This window comes from Plectropomus leopardus, chromosome 19, assembly GCF_008729295.1.
Source record: "Plectropomus leopardus isolate mb chromosome 19, YSFRI_Pleo_2.0, whole genome shotgun sequence".
Lineage (NCBI taxonomy): Eukaryota > Metazoa > Chordata > Actinopteri > Perciformes > Serranidae > Plectropomus > Plectropomus leopardus.
In genome coordinates this window covers 13,111,864-13,125,887 of record NC_056481.1, presented here as the reverse complement: position 1 = coordinate 13,125,887, position 14,024 = coordinate 13,111,864, and the positions used below count along the sequence as shown (strand labels likewise).

The 14,024-nt window shown below is 38.7% G+C and overlaps 1 protein-coding gene across 1 annotated transcript in view; it reads right to left on the bottom strand.

Moving 5' to 3' along the window:
* The window catches only part of nhlrc2 (NHL repeat containing 2), a 27,426-nt gene extending 13,402 nt beyond the window's left edge, over window positions 1-14,024 (bottom strand). Inside the window, exons 1-6 of the mRNA XM_042508143.1 lie at window positions 13,823-14,024; window positions 11,034-11,186; window positions 6,071-6,120; window positions 4,106-4,511; window positions 2,517-2,638; window positions 2,302-2,431 (exon numbers count right to left, since the gene is read on the bottom strand). Of these exons, the coding sequence (XP_042364077.1) occupies window positions 2,302-2,431; window positions 2,517-2,638; window positions 4,106-4,511; window positions 6,071-6,120; window positions 11,034-11,186; window positions 13,823-13,985 (1,024 nt within the window). The 5' untranslated portion in view covers window positions 13,986-14,024. The remainder of the gene's footprint in view (window positions 1-2,301; window positions 2,432-2,516; window positions 2,639-4,105; window positions 4,512-6,070; window positions 6,121-11,033; window positions 11,187-13,822) is intronic.

The following is a 14,024-nucleotide window of genomic DNA, read 5'->3' as shown; positions in this document are numbered from 1 at the left end:
CTGTGCATTGCTTTTATATGATAAATTGGGCAAATGGGAGGGGTGAGCAATTTTCTGCTGAGTGGCGCATTAAGAGCAGTAATGTCACTGCAGCAAATATTGTGGGACATTTAAGCAGCAAAACTAAAGACTTACACAGGAAGCAGAACTTAGTGCTAAACGCTTCTGAAATAATCAGTGAAGTTAAGCTTCTTCTCGTGTGTTAATGTGCACAGTTTCTCCCTCAAGGGGGAGTCGGACAACAGTTCTGCTCTGCTCTCTGCTATGTTCACATTTTAGATAATGTAAAAAATAATTTCCTGTGCTGTTTTATGAAGGTAAGATAGAGCCCTTAGACTTGAAAAAGAAGCCTTATGGTAAATAAATATTAACCTGCGGCAGATACCTGTCACCTGCTGGGAGAACAGATGGCATTAGAGTAAGTAATTGTTTATTCGAAATCCTTTATCATTAAAATACTATATTTTGATGCAGTTATAAAATGAAAAAAAACAAACAGAAATTAATTGGTATTAATTTGTTATGTTTAGAAAAATTACAATTTGACCAAATGAATAACTTGTGAATAGGGGCTTGTAGTATGTTCATTAAGTGAGGAATGCAAATCGATTATTCCATATTTTGTAAATATATTCATCTTGATGACCAAACTAATGCTAAAGCTGTGCAAAATAACCTTGTATTAAACATTTTCAATGGTTACCAGCCTGGAGAGCAAAACAGTATTGCTAAATTAAGCAACAACATTCAGTAGCGACTTATGACCTCTCTGTGTTTGACAGTTCTTTGCTGACTGATCTTGAATGTGCCATGCCCACAGGTAACAAGGCCTGATGACAACACAAGACATACACTCAAATTTTAGATATAAAAGGTCTGAAAGATTCAGGATATTTCTTTACAAAAAGATGAATAATAAAGAAACTCTGAATGCCTAAGGCAAAATAATAAAAGCCAAGCATTTAGAGGGCTGGAACTGGAGGTCTGAGATTACTTTGTGAGAATATGAAAGACCTTGTCAGGTACCTCACAGAGTTTTGTGACTTGCATAGTTTAATCATATTATTGATTTTCAGCTTCAAAATGATTCAGTGGAACTAAATGAAGGAATCTGGCAAAGAGGTTTATTGAATGTTCCCTATGAATGAGATCCTACACTCTTATAAGTAGGGATTCTTCCATACGGACTAAGGATCTACCCAGACCCATTTGTATTCGTGGGTTCAAGGGATCTTTGAAAGATGAAGATTTTTATGAAGAACCCCTTTTATCCAAAGACCCTTTCATGGAGAAAGAGTTCTTTGCACTTCATGGTTTACAATACTGCTAGATCTGCTGAAAACTTTTCCTTTTTTTCTTTTGGATACCCGCTGACTGGATTTTTGTATTCGCTTCTAAATTGGAAAAGAGTTTCGTCTCCCAAATGTGCTGCTCCACTAAAGTAGTAGTGGTGATTTCACAAAAATATCTACCCTCCAAAAACATGATTGTGAACCATAGTTGTTGTGGGTTGTGCTAGAACCCATCAGCCACGGCTCTTTGTACCTTCATTTCTAAGAGCTAGGGCTGTCCTTTAAAATTCAGAGATTTGAATCAATCGTAGATCTCTCAGTCGACTGAAATTGCTTCAAGTTGAGCGGTTATTTTTTGTTTTCTGAAAGTAAGTGTGCTGTGCAGTGTGCTTCTGGGATGTTTTGGCCTCCAGATTTTGCTGCGGAGTGAACTCTCTTGACTTTCATGCTACTCTTTGATACAAGCAGCTGCAGCTCACAGCAAGTCGATGTGCTGCAGTCTCTGACTTTTGCTTGATATCTAGTCCCTGCAAAAAATGCTGTTGCTCATTTGTGATCTGTCGCTAGCTCCATTAGCTTGTTTACTATTTTACATGAATGTAAAATGTAGAGTTTGACAGAGCACTACTAAGAGCCATAAAATTGTCATGGATATGTGTATGTTTTTGGGTGCACTCTAATTAAGCACTAAATATGCAACAATCCCTCTAACAGTAATCACCACAGTTTTTTCTAAGGAGGTGGGCTGTAGTCACTTCCTGTCATTTATAGATCTCCCCGCCTTTACCTTCACCTCAGTCGAACTGAACTGTTACCTGTGAAATGGTGAGACCTAAAAATATCCAGGCAATCTGAGACAGGAGGGTTATACTGACTTCTCTCTCCTGAGAATTATTGATTGTATACCAGAAAGAAAACAGTAGGTGATGAGAGCAAGGGCAGGCATAGAGGGGAAAGACAATTAAATTTTGCCTTTCAAGTTCTGGTCTGTCCGCGCCGCAGCACTCACCGGCAGTGCCAAGAGTCACATCCCAAGGAGAGCTGATGGGCTGCTGAGGTCCCATAGCGCCTCCCTCTTTGTCTGTGCCTTGAGCACCGACACCGGCCAGAGTGCTGACTCTTCCCTCTGACAGGTCAATCTGAAACACAGACAGATGGGCAGAAAGGTTCAAATTTACATCAACTGACCTCAAATTTAATTTAAGAGATAATTCATGGTACTACCTTTCGGATGAGGTGGTTTTCTGTGTCAGCCACATACACAGTGTCCCCTTTAATTGCCACGCCCTGAGGAGAGTTGAAGGATGCTTCGGACAAGTCGCCATCTTGGCGTCCGCTTTTAGGCCCTGAAACAGAGGTGATAATGCAATGAAAATTAGAAGTCTGTGTGCACTACTGCATCTCATTTACAGTTCATATTAAGCCTTGAAATTAAATCTTTTTTTCCATATGTAAGGCAGAGAGGCTGTTTCTTCTGCCAAGATGAAAAGACTGAAACACTTAACATGATACATTTTCTGATGACAGATAAGTTTATGTTTTGTGCATGTTTTTCTGTCATATTAGAGCTCTGCAGGGGAATTTTTCAGACTCTGCATGTTCAGGTATTTAACATTTCTCCCTGGTCTTATGTGACTCAACATTTTTGACCTTGACAGGTTACCCAGCAACAGCAGTTTTAATTGTTCCTCACACATTCACTTATCTTTCATTTAACACAAGAGTTGAATTGAGGCATTTTATCTCCCCTGCCTAAATTTGTGGTAGAAAAAAAGATATGACTGACAATTTTCTGATTACTAATACGAAAGATTTGTACAGGCTTACTTATCCCTTTACAGCTGGAGCATAGGTGGCCTCTCATTTCTGTAAGTGGATTAATTACTTAAGATTGTGACTCACTATAACTGATTTTTAATCTCATGCGCTTAAAGTGCACTAACAAATGTGCTCAGGTCCATGTGAAATAGAACAAAAACAAATATTTAAAGAATATTTAAAGTAAAAATAATCTTAAATTGGCTTGATGACTTTAAAGTTCTTTGGCAAATATAAATGTTCGACTTTCTTATACTGTGTGTGCATAGGGATAAAAGGGATCACCCAACAACAATAATACAAATCTTGCGTTTTTTTTCCCCCCAATTTAGTCCATACTTAGATCAGTGCCAGTCCCCAGTGTGTACTAGTCCCTGCTGTTGCCAAACTCTCTGTTGGTCTCGGGACAACACAGTCTGCCATGTAGCTCCAGAAATATCAATAATGCTTAAAGTAATATTTTACTGCTGGAAAGATGGACTTTCCATTAAACTGAGCTGTCTATGCAATAGAAAGCCACAAATACATTTACATTTGGTGCTAGATAACCAGAGAAAACAGAACTAAAGGGCTGTGGCATTTCCTTTTGCTTCAGAGGAAAAAAAACCTTCAAATGGCAGAATGCAAGCAAAACGCGTCATCAGCGGATTTGAGCTGGGAGTAAGCAAGGAGATCTGGGTACTGGTGAGACGGGGGGGAGGGAGGGTTACCACAGTTCAATTATGTATACTAGCCAACATTATGATACAAAGCAGGCTGAAAGTCAGCAAAGCATCCCTTTAAATATTGTAGTTTAAATTATGCATATTCTAATTATTACAAGGCAAAAACAAAACTCTGTTTTTATCTAATATTCACGCTTAAATTAGAACATTTTAGAACATGTATTTTCTTATTTTTAAAAGGGCACATTTGAGGAACTTTTTAGTGTTTAACCCATTGAATTCCCACTTTACTGACTCAAAAATGATGTCTTACTCTCTCCTACTTCTTACCTCCTATGATGTATAACAGCTGTCCAGTGGTGGCCACCACCAGAATGCGGTGATGCCCGCTGTCTGCTATGGCCAGTCTTTTCTTGCTGTTGTCTATGGCCACCTTCCCGGGAAAAGACAGGACGCTGGGTGGCAGGGAGTCTCGGTACAGCTTGATACCCACTGTGTGCGTTTTTAGCTGACCCTGCTCACTGTAGTGACGAAGGGCACTGTCAGTAAAAAGCATCATCCTGTCGTGTTGGCCTTCGCCCACTAGGGAGAAGAGCAGGTTGCCACGTGGGCCCAGTAAGACCAGTGTGGGCCAGCAGGACACCTCCAGTTCATGCCAGAGATGTGCCTCACTGTCGTTCACCACTGGGTGGCAGATGTCATAGCGGAGCACAGCGCTTCGGATGTTGTCCAGGACCTTTGAAGGTTTGGAGACAAGCATAGACACCCTGAATCACAGTATCTCTCTATCACGCCTTAAACATTTTGTAGGCATTACAGTCCTCAAATGGTTGCAGTCATTTCTGACAGATAGAAGCATTTCTATGTTCGCCTCAGCGAACATTGTTAAGGTGTAGTCATATTTACTTCTGGGGTTCCTCAAGGCTCCGTTTGGGCCCTATCCTATTGTCATTGTATATGCTGGCTTTGGGGTTCAATTTCAATTAACATAATATCCCTTTTCATTGCTTTGCTGATGATATGCAGATCTATTTGCCTATAGAAAAATAGCAAATATTCTGTACCACCTTTGCTGAACTGTTTATATGATATCATAGTTTGGATAAATTGAAATCTTCTCAATATACATGAAAATAAGACAGATTATTATATTTGGACAACCTCACTTATTGGATGACTATTGGTTTTCTTGGTCCTGAAGCATCTCCCTGTTTACCTTTTGTTAAAATAATATCAGTTGTCACTTTGTCATCTGCAGTTAGTACAAGGCAACTGCTCATCCTCTATCTGGAAAATGAAACAGGAATACATAACACCAGAACTGGCCTCCGTCCACTGGCTTCCTGTTCATTTTAGGATTTATTTAAAGACTTTATTGCTCATTTTTAAGGTTTTAAACGGTCTGGTGCCACCTTATCTAGCAGAGCTATTACATTGTCACACTGCAGTAAAGCACTGAGGTCGACTGATTAGATGCTCCTGAATGTTCCCAGAAGTGAACACAAAAACAGTGATGACCAAGCCTTTGTGATGGCTGCCCTGAAACTCTGGAATAGCTGAACTATTCCAATAAAAACACTCCAATTACAGAAACCTTTAAGTCGAGGCCCAACTTTTCTCGGTGGCATACACTCAAATTGAGCTTCATATCTTAATTGACTTTATCTTCTGTTGTACTGCAATTTGTTCTCTGTTAAGTTCATTGCTGTCTTGCTTCTGTATTGATATTTTGTGCCTGTTAAGCACTTTGATCAACTATGATTGTCTTACATGTGCGCAACAAATCAATTTTGACTTGACAATAATAAACTATTTTAAATATTGATTATAATTTGCCAGAGCCCAAGGTAACGCCTTGGAAGTGTTTGTTTTACCTTTACCTGTTTAACAGTTTAAAGCTGAAAGGTAGACTCTCAAAAAAAGCATTAATGCCTTATTGGTAAAAAACTTCTTTAAGAATAAAAGAAAAAAAAGAATATCAGGAGGATATTCTGAAGTATGAAGTATGTCTCTGGTCTTAAGCCGATAACAAAAATAATTTTAGATATGATCATTCTGATAGTTATCATCTGAGCTGCTAAAATGTCTCTTGCTGGTACACTGGTGTAACATTACAGATTAATGCTTTGGTGCTTTGATTCCTTGCCTGAGGAAAGAGTGGGTTATGATGTTTTCCATCACACTCCAAATTACACATTTTTGTCGATACTTTGCAGTTATGAAAATGCAGATAGAACACACAAGCGCAGCAGCCCACAGAGAGGTAAAATGATGATGAACTATGAAAACACTTACCTTCTCATTGGGGAATTTAGCTGAGTGCACACCAACAATAACCAATCCATCTGAGAGGGAGATTAAACAGATATAGACACAAAGACAAAAATAAAACAGTAAGTGGTTTGACAACTCACAATCAAAACTGTCTACTTTCTCGTGTGTCCATCTAGTAAATCACATGAATATATCTGTAAAATCTGTCCTCTTAATCACTGTGTCAACAAGTTGCATAAGCCTGACCAAGAACAAGACACAAACACACACAGATATCAAAGAGAATCCGGGCGAAGGAGAGACATGACTTTCAACTGGAAACCTCAACCGCCTTGCTTTGTTAACAGTGACCCTCCAACATAATGTGGGCCTCAGTGAGGTTCCTAGAAATGTTTTAGCCCCTCTGGCCTGTAAGTTAATCGCAGCAGTCATCAAAGACTACGAACACTATCCCTCTTGTACAGGAAATGACAGGGATTGGTTAGAATTTGTGACTTTTGACAAGAACAAACAGAGGTTCAAATGTTATGCAACCGCATTGCCTAAAACAGTGGAAAATGTTTGTGGGATGCTTTTGAACACACTGTTTTGGTAATAAAATGTATCCAGAAGCAGCCTTACATAACATCTTAATAAGTTTCCTTTCTGTACTGTGGTACTCTTACTTGTCATGAGGCACTGAGTTTAAACCTGTAATATAACAATGTCAAACAAAGGCAAAACTTAATTTGGATAGTCCGCCGAAAGGTAGAGTGTTTATAACACTTCGGCAGCCTTTGAGTTGATATTCACCGACTGAACCTTTAGTTTAGTTTAACTTGAACTTTTTAAGTTCAACTAAATTATTCAAAGAATATGTAGGTATTAGGGTTGCAACAATCTGAGATTTTCATGGTTTGATATCCATCTCAGAAAACATCATGGTTTCACGGTATCAAAAAATAATTATTAATAACAATGATCCTTAGAGGAATGGAAACAGAAGGTTCTGTTTTTTCGGTTTATGTGTGAACAGTGTTCCTTTTAAAAGTAACTAAAACAAAAGTAAGATTCAACATTCAGTTGCTTATTTTTCAATACCGTAGATAAGCAAATGTACACAACAAATGTAACTTTCTTTAAACTGTTAAGTAATGATGAATGTTAAAATATACAGACCAAAACCATTTTTCTTTCAGGCTGTAAACATGTTTATTTCTACTGTAAAGTTGGGACTTTAACATGGGTGTCTATAGAGTGCCCCGGGGATGGCGTTTTTCTGTAGGCCAGAAGTTAGCATTGCCCTCGTTCCTGCCAAAAAGCCTACAGGATTTCTTCATTGGATTTTGGATACTGACAAAAAAATAAGCTTTGTGGAAAAAAATGTTTATTATACTTAAAGGTTTCATTCAGCAAGATAATCTTTAAAAATGAACACTTTTTGGAGTTTTGAAGCCTAAATGCAATCGCAGAGGTAAAAAGCCCAAGTTATATGGTCGCACGACTTAACCTCGCCACCACAACAAGGCTGTAAAGCCATGTTTGGTGCAGCTTAGCCACTTGTTAAAGACTGCCATCAGACACATAGAAGCTGCAGAGCTCACAATGGGGTATTAACTGACGCATTTCATATGAATCAAAACATGAAAGTACCCTCAGCTGGTGTTTCACAAAAAAACCATTCAAAACCCATTGAATTATTAACGAGTTTTAGGACTTATTCCAGAGGCACTCTACTGGGACTGAGCCATTTGATTAACTGTAATTTTTGGCACTTCATCATTGGCTTCACATTTCAGTCTCAGAGGCTGCTGTTTGATCGATACAACAGTAAATGAGCACTAAAACAGTTTCAAATATTCAGAATCTATGTGTATTGATAAACTGATATTTTTGACTACAATAATTGGTGACTAATTTAGTAGTTGACAACTAATCCCTTAATCGTTGCAGCTCTAATTCATGCACGTTCTTTGTGGTGGCACCAAAGAGACAAAGTTTTGCTATGTAAATTTAGATTTCATTCATTCTTTTTTAGCACAACACCACAGGATGCTTCCTATGACAATAAACAAAAGCCCTCCCTCGCTCTGGACATTTCCTTTAACTCACATCATTGAGCCGCCCTCAACAGACGTTAAAACACACAGTTCCAAACCTTCCAACTCAGACCATCTGCAGTGGATTTCATCACCCATGGCCTCTGCCAAGCAGTATAGTAGCAGCACAGATTGCAGCGACGATGGGTGGGTGGGTGGTGGACTGTGGGAGTGACTGGACAGGGTGGCTCCCACACCTCACTGACCAGAGCAGCAAACAGAATGTACCCATAGTGGTGCCAAAGATAAGGCGAGTGAGATAATGTGTGGCGGCGCTGCAGTGTGTGTGCTCTGCGTCCTGCCTGGCTCGCAACTGAATTTCAAGCTGCGCAGATGATCCCCTGAAGGGCCAGCGGGATGACAGAATCAGTCGGATGTGATTACACTTTACATGGAGTGGCTATATAAAGAGACATACAGTGGAATACAGCCGGGTACAATTATGGGGCCTGTATGCACATGCTTGAAAATATTTTTAGTTACTGTCTCTTCATAGCTGAGATAAGGGTCCTTATGCTATTGGGCAAGAGGAGGAGAGAAGTCGAGTTGATGTACTACAGCTCTTCTGCCCCAGTGAACTTACACGTCCCATGACGTAACACATAATAAGATACAGGTAGAAATGTGTTCCCTCAGTGAGGCCTGCAAGGCTGCTGCTAGGCTCCTGTGTCACGCACTGTAGTTTGAAGGGATATATTAAAATGTCAGGCGAATGCTGCGTTTCAGAAGTGTTATTCTTTAAATAATTTGGCAGGGGAGGAACATCACTTAACTGAAACTTGGACTAATCGTCATTCTGTTTCATCTATTTATTTGTCATCCATTCAACATACAGAGAAAATGAATGGTAACTCGCCACAGCGAGATACTTGTTTTAATTAGCCCACAGCTTTAACAAGCACTGGACAGAGACTAATCATTCTTTTGTTTACACTGAGCACAGTCAAAGTGAGGCCACTATGGCTCGGCTGCTCGCCTCAAGCGGAGATCAGGGGCAGGCTACAGAAGTCGGTTAGTCACTTCTGTCTTACTCAGCACCCCAGATTTTCTTTATTTTTTATTTCAAACTTGTAGTTTTCAACCCCAGCTGACACTGATTCAAGTGACATTTGTTTGTTATTAGATTTCCATGCCCTACGGAGCCACAAAAGACTTCCTAACTTTAAAACACATCAATGACACACACTGATACGCTGAATGATATGTTCTGTGAACATAAATACTGTATTCTATTTTGAGCCAGTCCCACACACACTGTCTAGAGCACCAAATCTCTATTAATCCATGGCTGAAAATAGTCCCAAACAAATACACTATTCACTCCTGTTTGCGTAATGTTTACTGCCCAGCTGTTTTATGAAATCACTGACCCATTTCCCCATTTTCAAACATTTACATCTCCAGGAGAACCAAATAGGCTCGAGGCTGAGTGTTGCAGACAGGGTAGAAGGGTCAAAGTATTGAGAGACAAAAAAAAAAGTGTTGCTGGTTAGGGTATTTTTTATCACAATCTGGTACAATTGCTTTTAGAATTATGCACAAGTGAGCATGTGAGAAACCAAGCCCTGAAAAACAGAAGACAAACATGAGGTGCCCCAGTTTTCTGATTTTGCCAAATCAGTGATATTAGACTTTTGACCCCTGAGCTAAATCTGCCCTGCAACAGGGTGCTGGTTGGCCCTCTGACCATTTTGTATTTTATAATAAAAAAAAAAGATTCACACTAGGATTTTTTTTTGTGCTTTGAATGTAAATAAGGTGCCCAATAAATAAGCACAAAAATAGAGCTTGTACACAGGGTGGCAGTAGTTCAGTCTGTGTAGACTGCCATCTCTCCAATAGCAAATATAAAACATATGTCCTGTTCAAGTGTCTTTATTTTGACTGCGTGTGTGTAATCTCTAAAATGACAACTAGGTGAAAAAAAATTGATTTTCCTCCTCAGGGACTAATAAAAGAACTCTTTCTTTTCTCTTTCTTTGAAGAAAGTGCCATGGGAGGATCTCCGAAGCCCCGAACGCCCTCAGGTCCTGGAAGCGCCCCTGCATAGATCTGACCTGTGCGGGGTTGCTGCGACTGGATTTGTTTCTTGGCAAAGATGAGCGGGGACAGTAGGAGATGTCAAAAGGTTGAAAACATTTACGTCATATAAACACACAACACTCACTTTTTTCCCGTCTTAAAGAGTCTGTACTGGGCTGAGTTTTATAGCTGAAGTTATGATATGGTATCAAGAAACTAGAAGACCTGAGAATCCAGTGGTACCAACTACGCTATGCTCAAAAAAGGGGCTAATTAATGCTCCAAAGTTCGGCTCAATTTTGGGAATGGAAAATTGGCATGGTCATTTTACAGAGGTCCCTTGAACTCTCACCTCAAGATATCTGAATGAAAATGTGTTCTGTGGGTACCCACGAGTCTCCCCTTCACAAACAGGCCCACTTTATGCTAGTCCCCTTCAGTCTTTGTTGTCATCTAATTCCTAATCAGAACAATCTGGTGAGAATTGCTTCGCCTTGTCAATATGGACTGAAATAATGAAATTGAAAACCTAAATACAAAATGAGACTAATCGTGATTAACTATTGAAATTATGCAATTAATCGCGATTAAAAAAGGAATCATTTGACAGCCCTAATAAATATTATCAATGCAGCTTTATTAACTGTTTATTTTAATAGTAGGAGCATTATGAGAAGTCACCTTGGGGGAGAGTGCCTTACATTTCCACGTCATTAAGGTTCACTTAGATGTAAAATTTAACATTTTTCCACTGTAAATTAGCTACATGAAATGTGAGGCATGATACTGTTACCCTACACTCACCTACTTACCCATCTCTCAACCCCTTTAAGATCAATTCACCCAATGCCGACTGCAGCTATAAAGCCAATGTAAGAACATACCTTTGGCAGAGTGCTTCTTCTCTAGCTGGTGCAGGTCAGGCAGGATGTGCATGCAGTTGATGCAGCAGTAAGTAAAGAAGTCCAGAAGCACCACTTTACCAGCCAGCTCCTTGTTCAAAGACAGAGGCCCCTCCGTGTTGAGCCATTCCAAGCCTGGAGCAAATCACAGAGTGGAAAATTGGACTGTCATCTAATTAATTATGTTTAGTTACAGCACAGGGAAACAATTTACAGTGCCCTTGTGTCTGGTCTGATACCGCATTTATATCATATGGAAGTAAAAAAAGCTGATGGATCAAAGACTGTGCTCAAAGCTTCAGAGGTGTTACTAAGCTATTAAATTCCAGAAATTAATATTTGTAGCTTCAGATCATGTTGGATAAGTTTTTTTTTCTTTTACACTTACCTCACATGCACTCTAGATTGTGCCTGATAATGTCTGTCACACTTTCGGGCACTGATACATTTCCTTTCAAATTTAACAGCATACTGAGCACCAAAATCTAGCATGAGGTAATAATTCTCTTCTCTCCACATAACTTTTTAAGCCTTTCTGAAAGTCTTTGTTTTACTTGTTTTGCTGCCTTGCTTTGAAATATCTCCTTAGAAAGAATAATTCTTAATCCCACTTGAACTTTAAAAATGATGCAAGCACAGACCAAGTAGGAGAAAGAATAAATAGCTCTCCTGCATGTTATTTGTTCAGGAGAAAGATAACAGGCCTTGTCTGGTGCCGAAAATGTTTTAATATGTAAGTAAAGTAAAGGCGACCCCTATTACCCCACAAATCTTTTCTTATTTGTGTGGTCTAACACTGGGCTGGTATTCATTTAAAGGTCTACATGAGAATGAGATTATGGCATCAAGTAAAATGAATATTTGTTGCATAATGTATATCTTAAAATGTTTCTCTGACTATGCAAAAGGGGAGAAATTAGATACATTTCTGCAAAATACTATAATGAATGGCTCAAGCATGTGGTTGCAGTGACAAAAACAAAATTATATTCAAAAGTATATGCTTTTGACCACTTTTTGGCAAGGCCAGCAAAAGTAACCCCAAAACTATATAATCAAAACTGGCTTAAATCGACAGATTTAGACAAACATTTAAAACTTTTGTTTGTTATGCAGTGATGAAGAGCTGTTTTTGGAGCTCAGTTCAGATCTAATATGGTACAGTAATGTTTATTTTGCTGTTTAATGTTCTACTGTAGATCCCCACCTACTGGTGTGATGAGATATTGCCAACATGCTGCATACCTCAGTACCTAAGCACCAAACTGTTGAGGTGACACCTCAAGTAATTATTTTTTTTTACGGTACTCTATTTGAAAACTGCAATAGCAACACTTTTATTTTTTTAAACAATGATCCAAAACAAGTGATATTATTTGGTGCACTAGTGACAGCAGCAACCGAAGACAGCTGTTATGTAGTTTTTCTTAATCTTATGCTGTAGTAAACAGTCCTTTATTGTACAAAGTTAGATTTCAATATAGGTGTTTTACTATGAAGTAGCTATATGTGCTACATACATACTATGAAAGTATCAAAACACTCAGTCTACAGAGAAATGAACACAGCCTGTAGAAACTGTGCCTTTAAATGAGCCGCCAGGACTCTCATGAAGTTGTGATGTCACAAATTTACTATATGAAAGCAACAAGTGTCACTGCATTGCCGTTACATTTATTCCCCTATGCTGCCAAAATGATGTAAAGACATCGAAAGTGCAGAATTGGAAGACCTGGAAATCAAAGCAAATTGGGCTTTATTGGTAGGGAGCTTAAAGAGACAAATACAACAACAGAGAAAGGAAAAGGATGATAATATTTTGCATTCTCATGCTTTTTTTTTTTTTTTTTTACAGATTTTTAGCTTCCTGATTATGCCATACTTACTGTTATAAAAGAAAAAAACTTTAAGAAAATATGGGTCAATTTAGATTTAGAATCTGGAATATAACAAACTCCAACACAAAACTTTGTTTAAATGCCTTTAGCAAATGTTTATAGAAACTTTCAACATTATGTACAGCAAGTTCCCAGAAACTTTTTTTTTTTACAAAGCTCAGTGAAATTTTAAATAAATAAAAAAAAAACTAATGAATACAAATAGCTCCCTGAGGTTTTACAAAGTAAAAGTTTTTTCCATGCTCACACTCTCTTTGCATGTATTGCAGACTGCCTTCCCTGGTGTTGGTTGAGTATAATACACACACACTATATAATTAATTAATTAATTAATTAATTATTTTTTTAATGATCGGCAATCATTAAAATAAACCGCTGATATGGATAAAGGGCAAAATACCAAATATCGGCCGGATAATCGGACAGGCCGATAATTTGTCGAAACATAGAATAAAGTGAAGGAAGTATAACATGGATAAGAGGAATGTGACTGATACAAACTATTGTGAACATAGCTGAAACAGTGTTGCAACAAAACACAGGAAACATTGCACTTGTTGAAATAAGTTACACCTACACAAACCAGAAGCTCTTAATTTTATCTCTTTGACATAACTTCCTCTCTGTGTGACTGTCACCAGCTGTTTTGGGAGTACATGAGAAAGCTAGCTATTTTACTACAACAATTGTGGTTAAAAGGCATATTGAAAAGTATTCAAATACCAAGAAATCCTGACCACTCAGTTTCCACACTATATGAGCATGTCGAGTCCTGTAATGGCATGTTAGCAAACTCTAGTCAAACTGAGGATCAGCTGCCACTGTCAGAGGGACAGCACTGCTAAGCGAGCTAAAGCTGTAATATGGGCTAACCTGGCTGGAAGTCGGGTATCTTCAGATCCTCTCTCTCGTCTAGTTTTTTCAAATACTCGTAAACAAGTTTTTCTTTCTCTTCTTGGGTCGTAGCGTCATCTAGGGCGAAATCCAGCTGACTTTGGATAGGAAATAGAGTAGAGAGGCTGCACCGGGACGCCATGTTTCCAACAACAACCAGCCTCCTAGGTAAACTCACAAC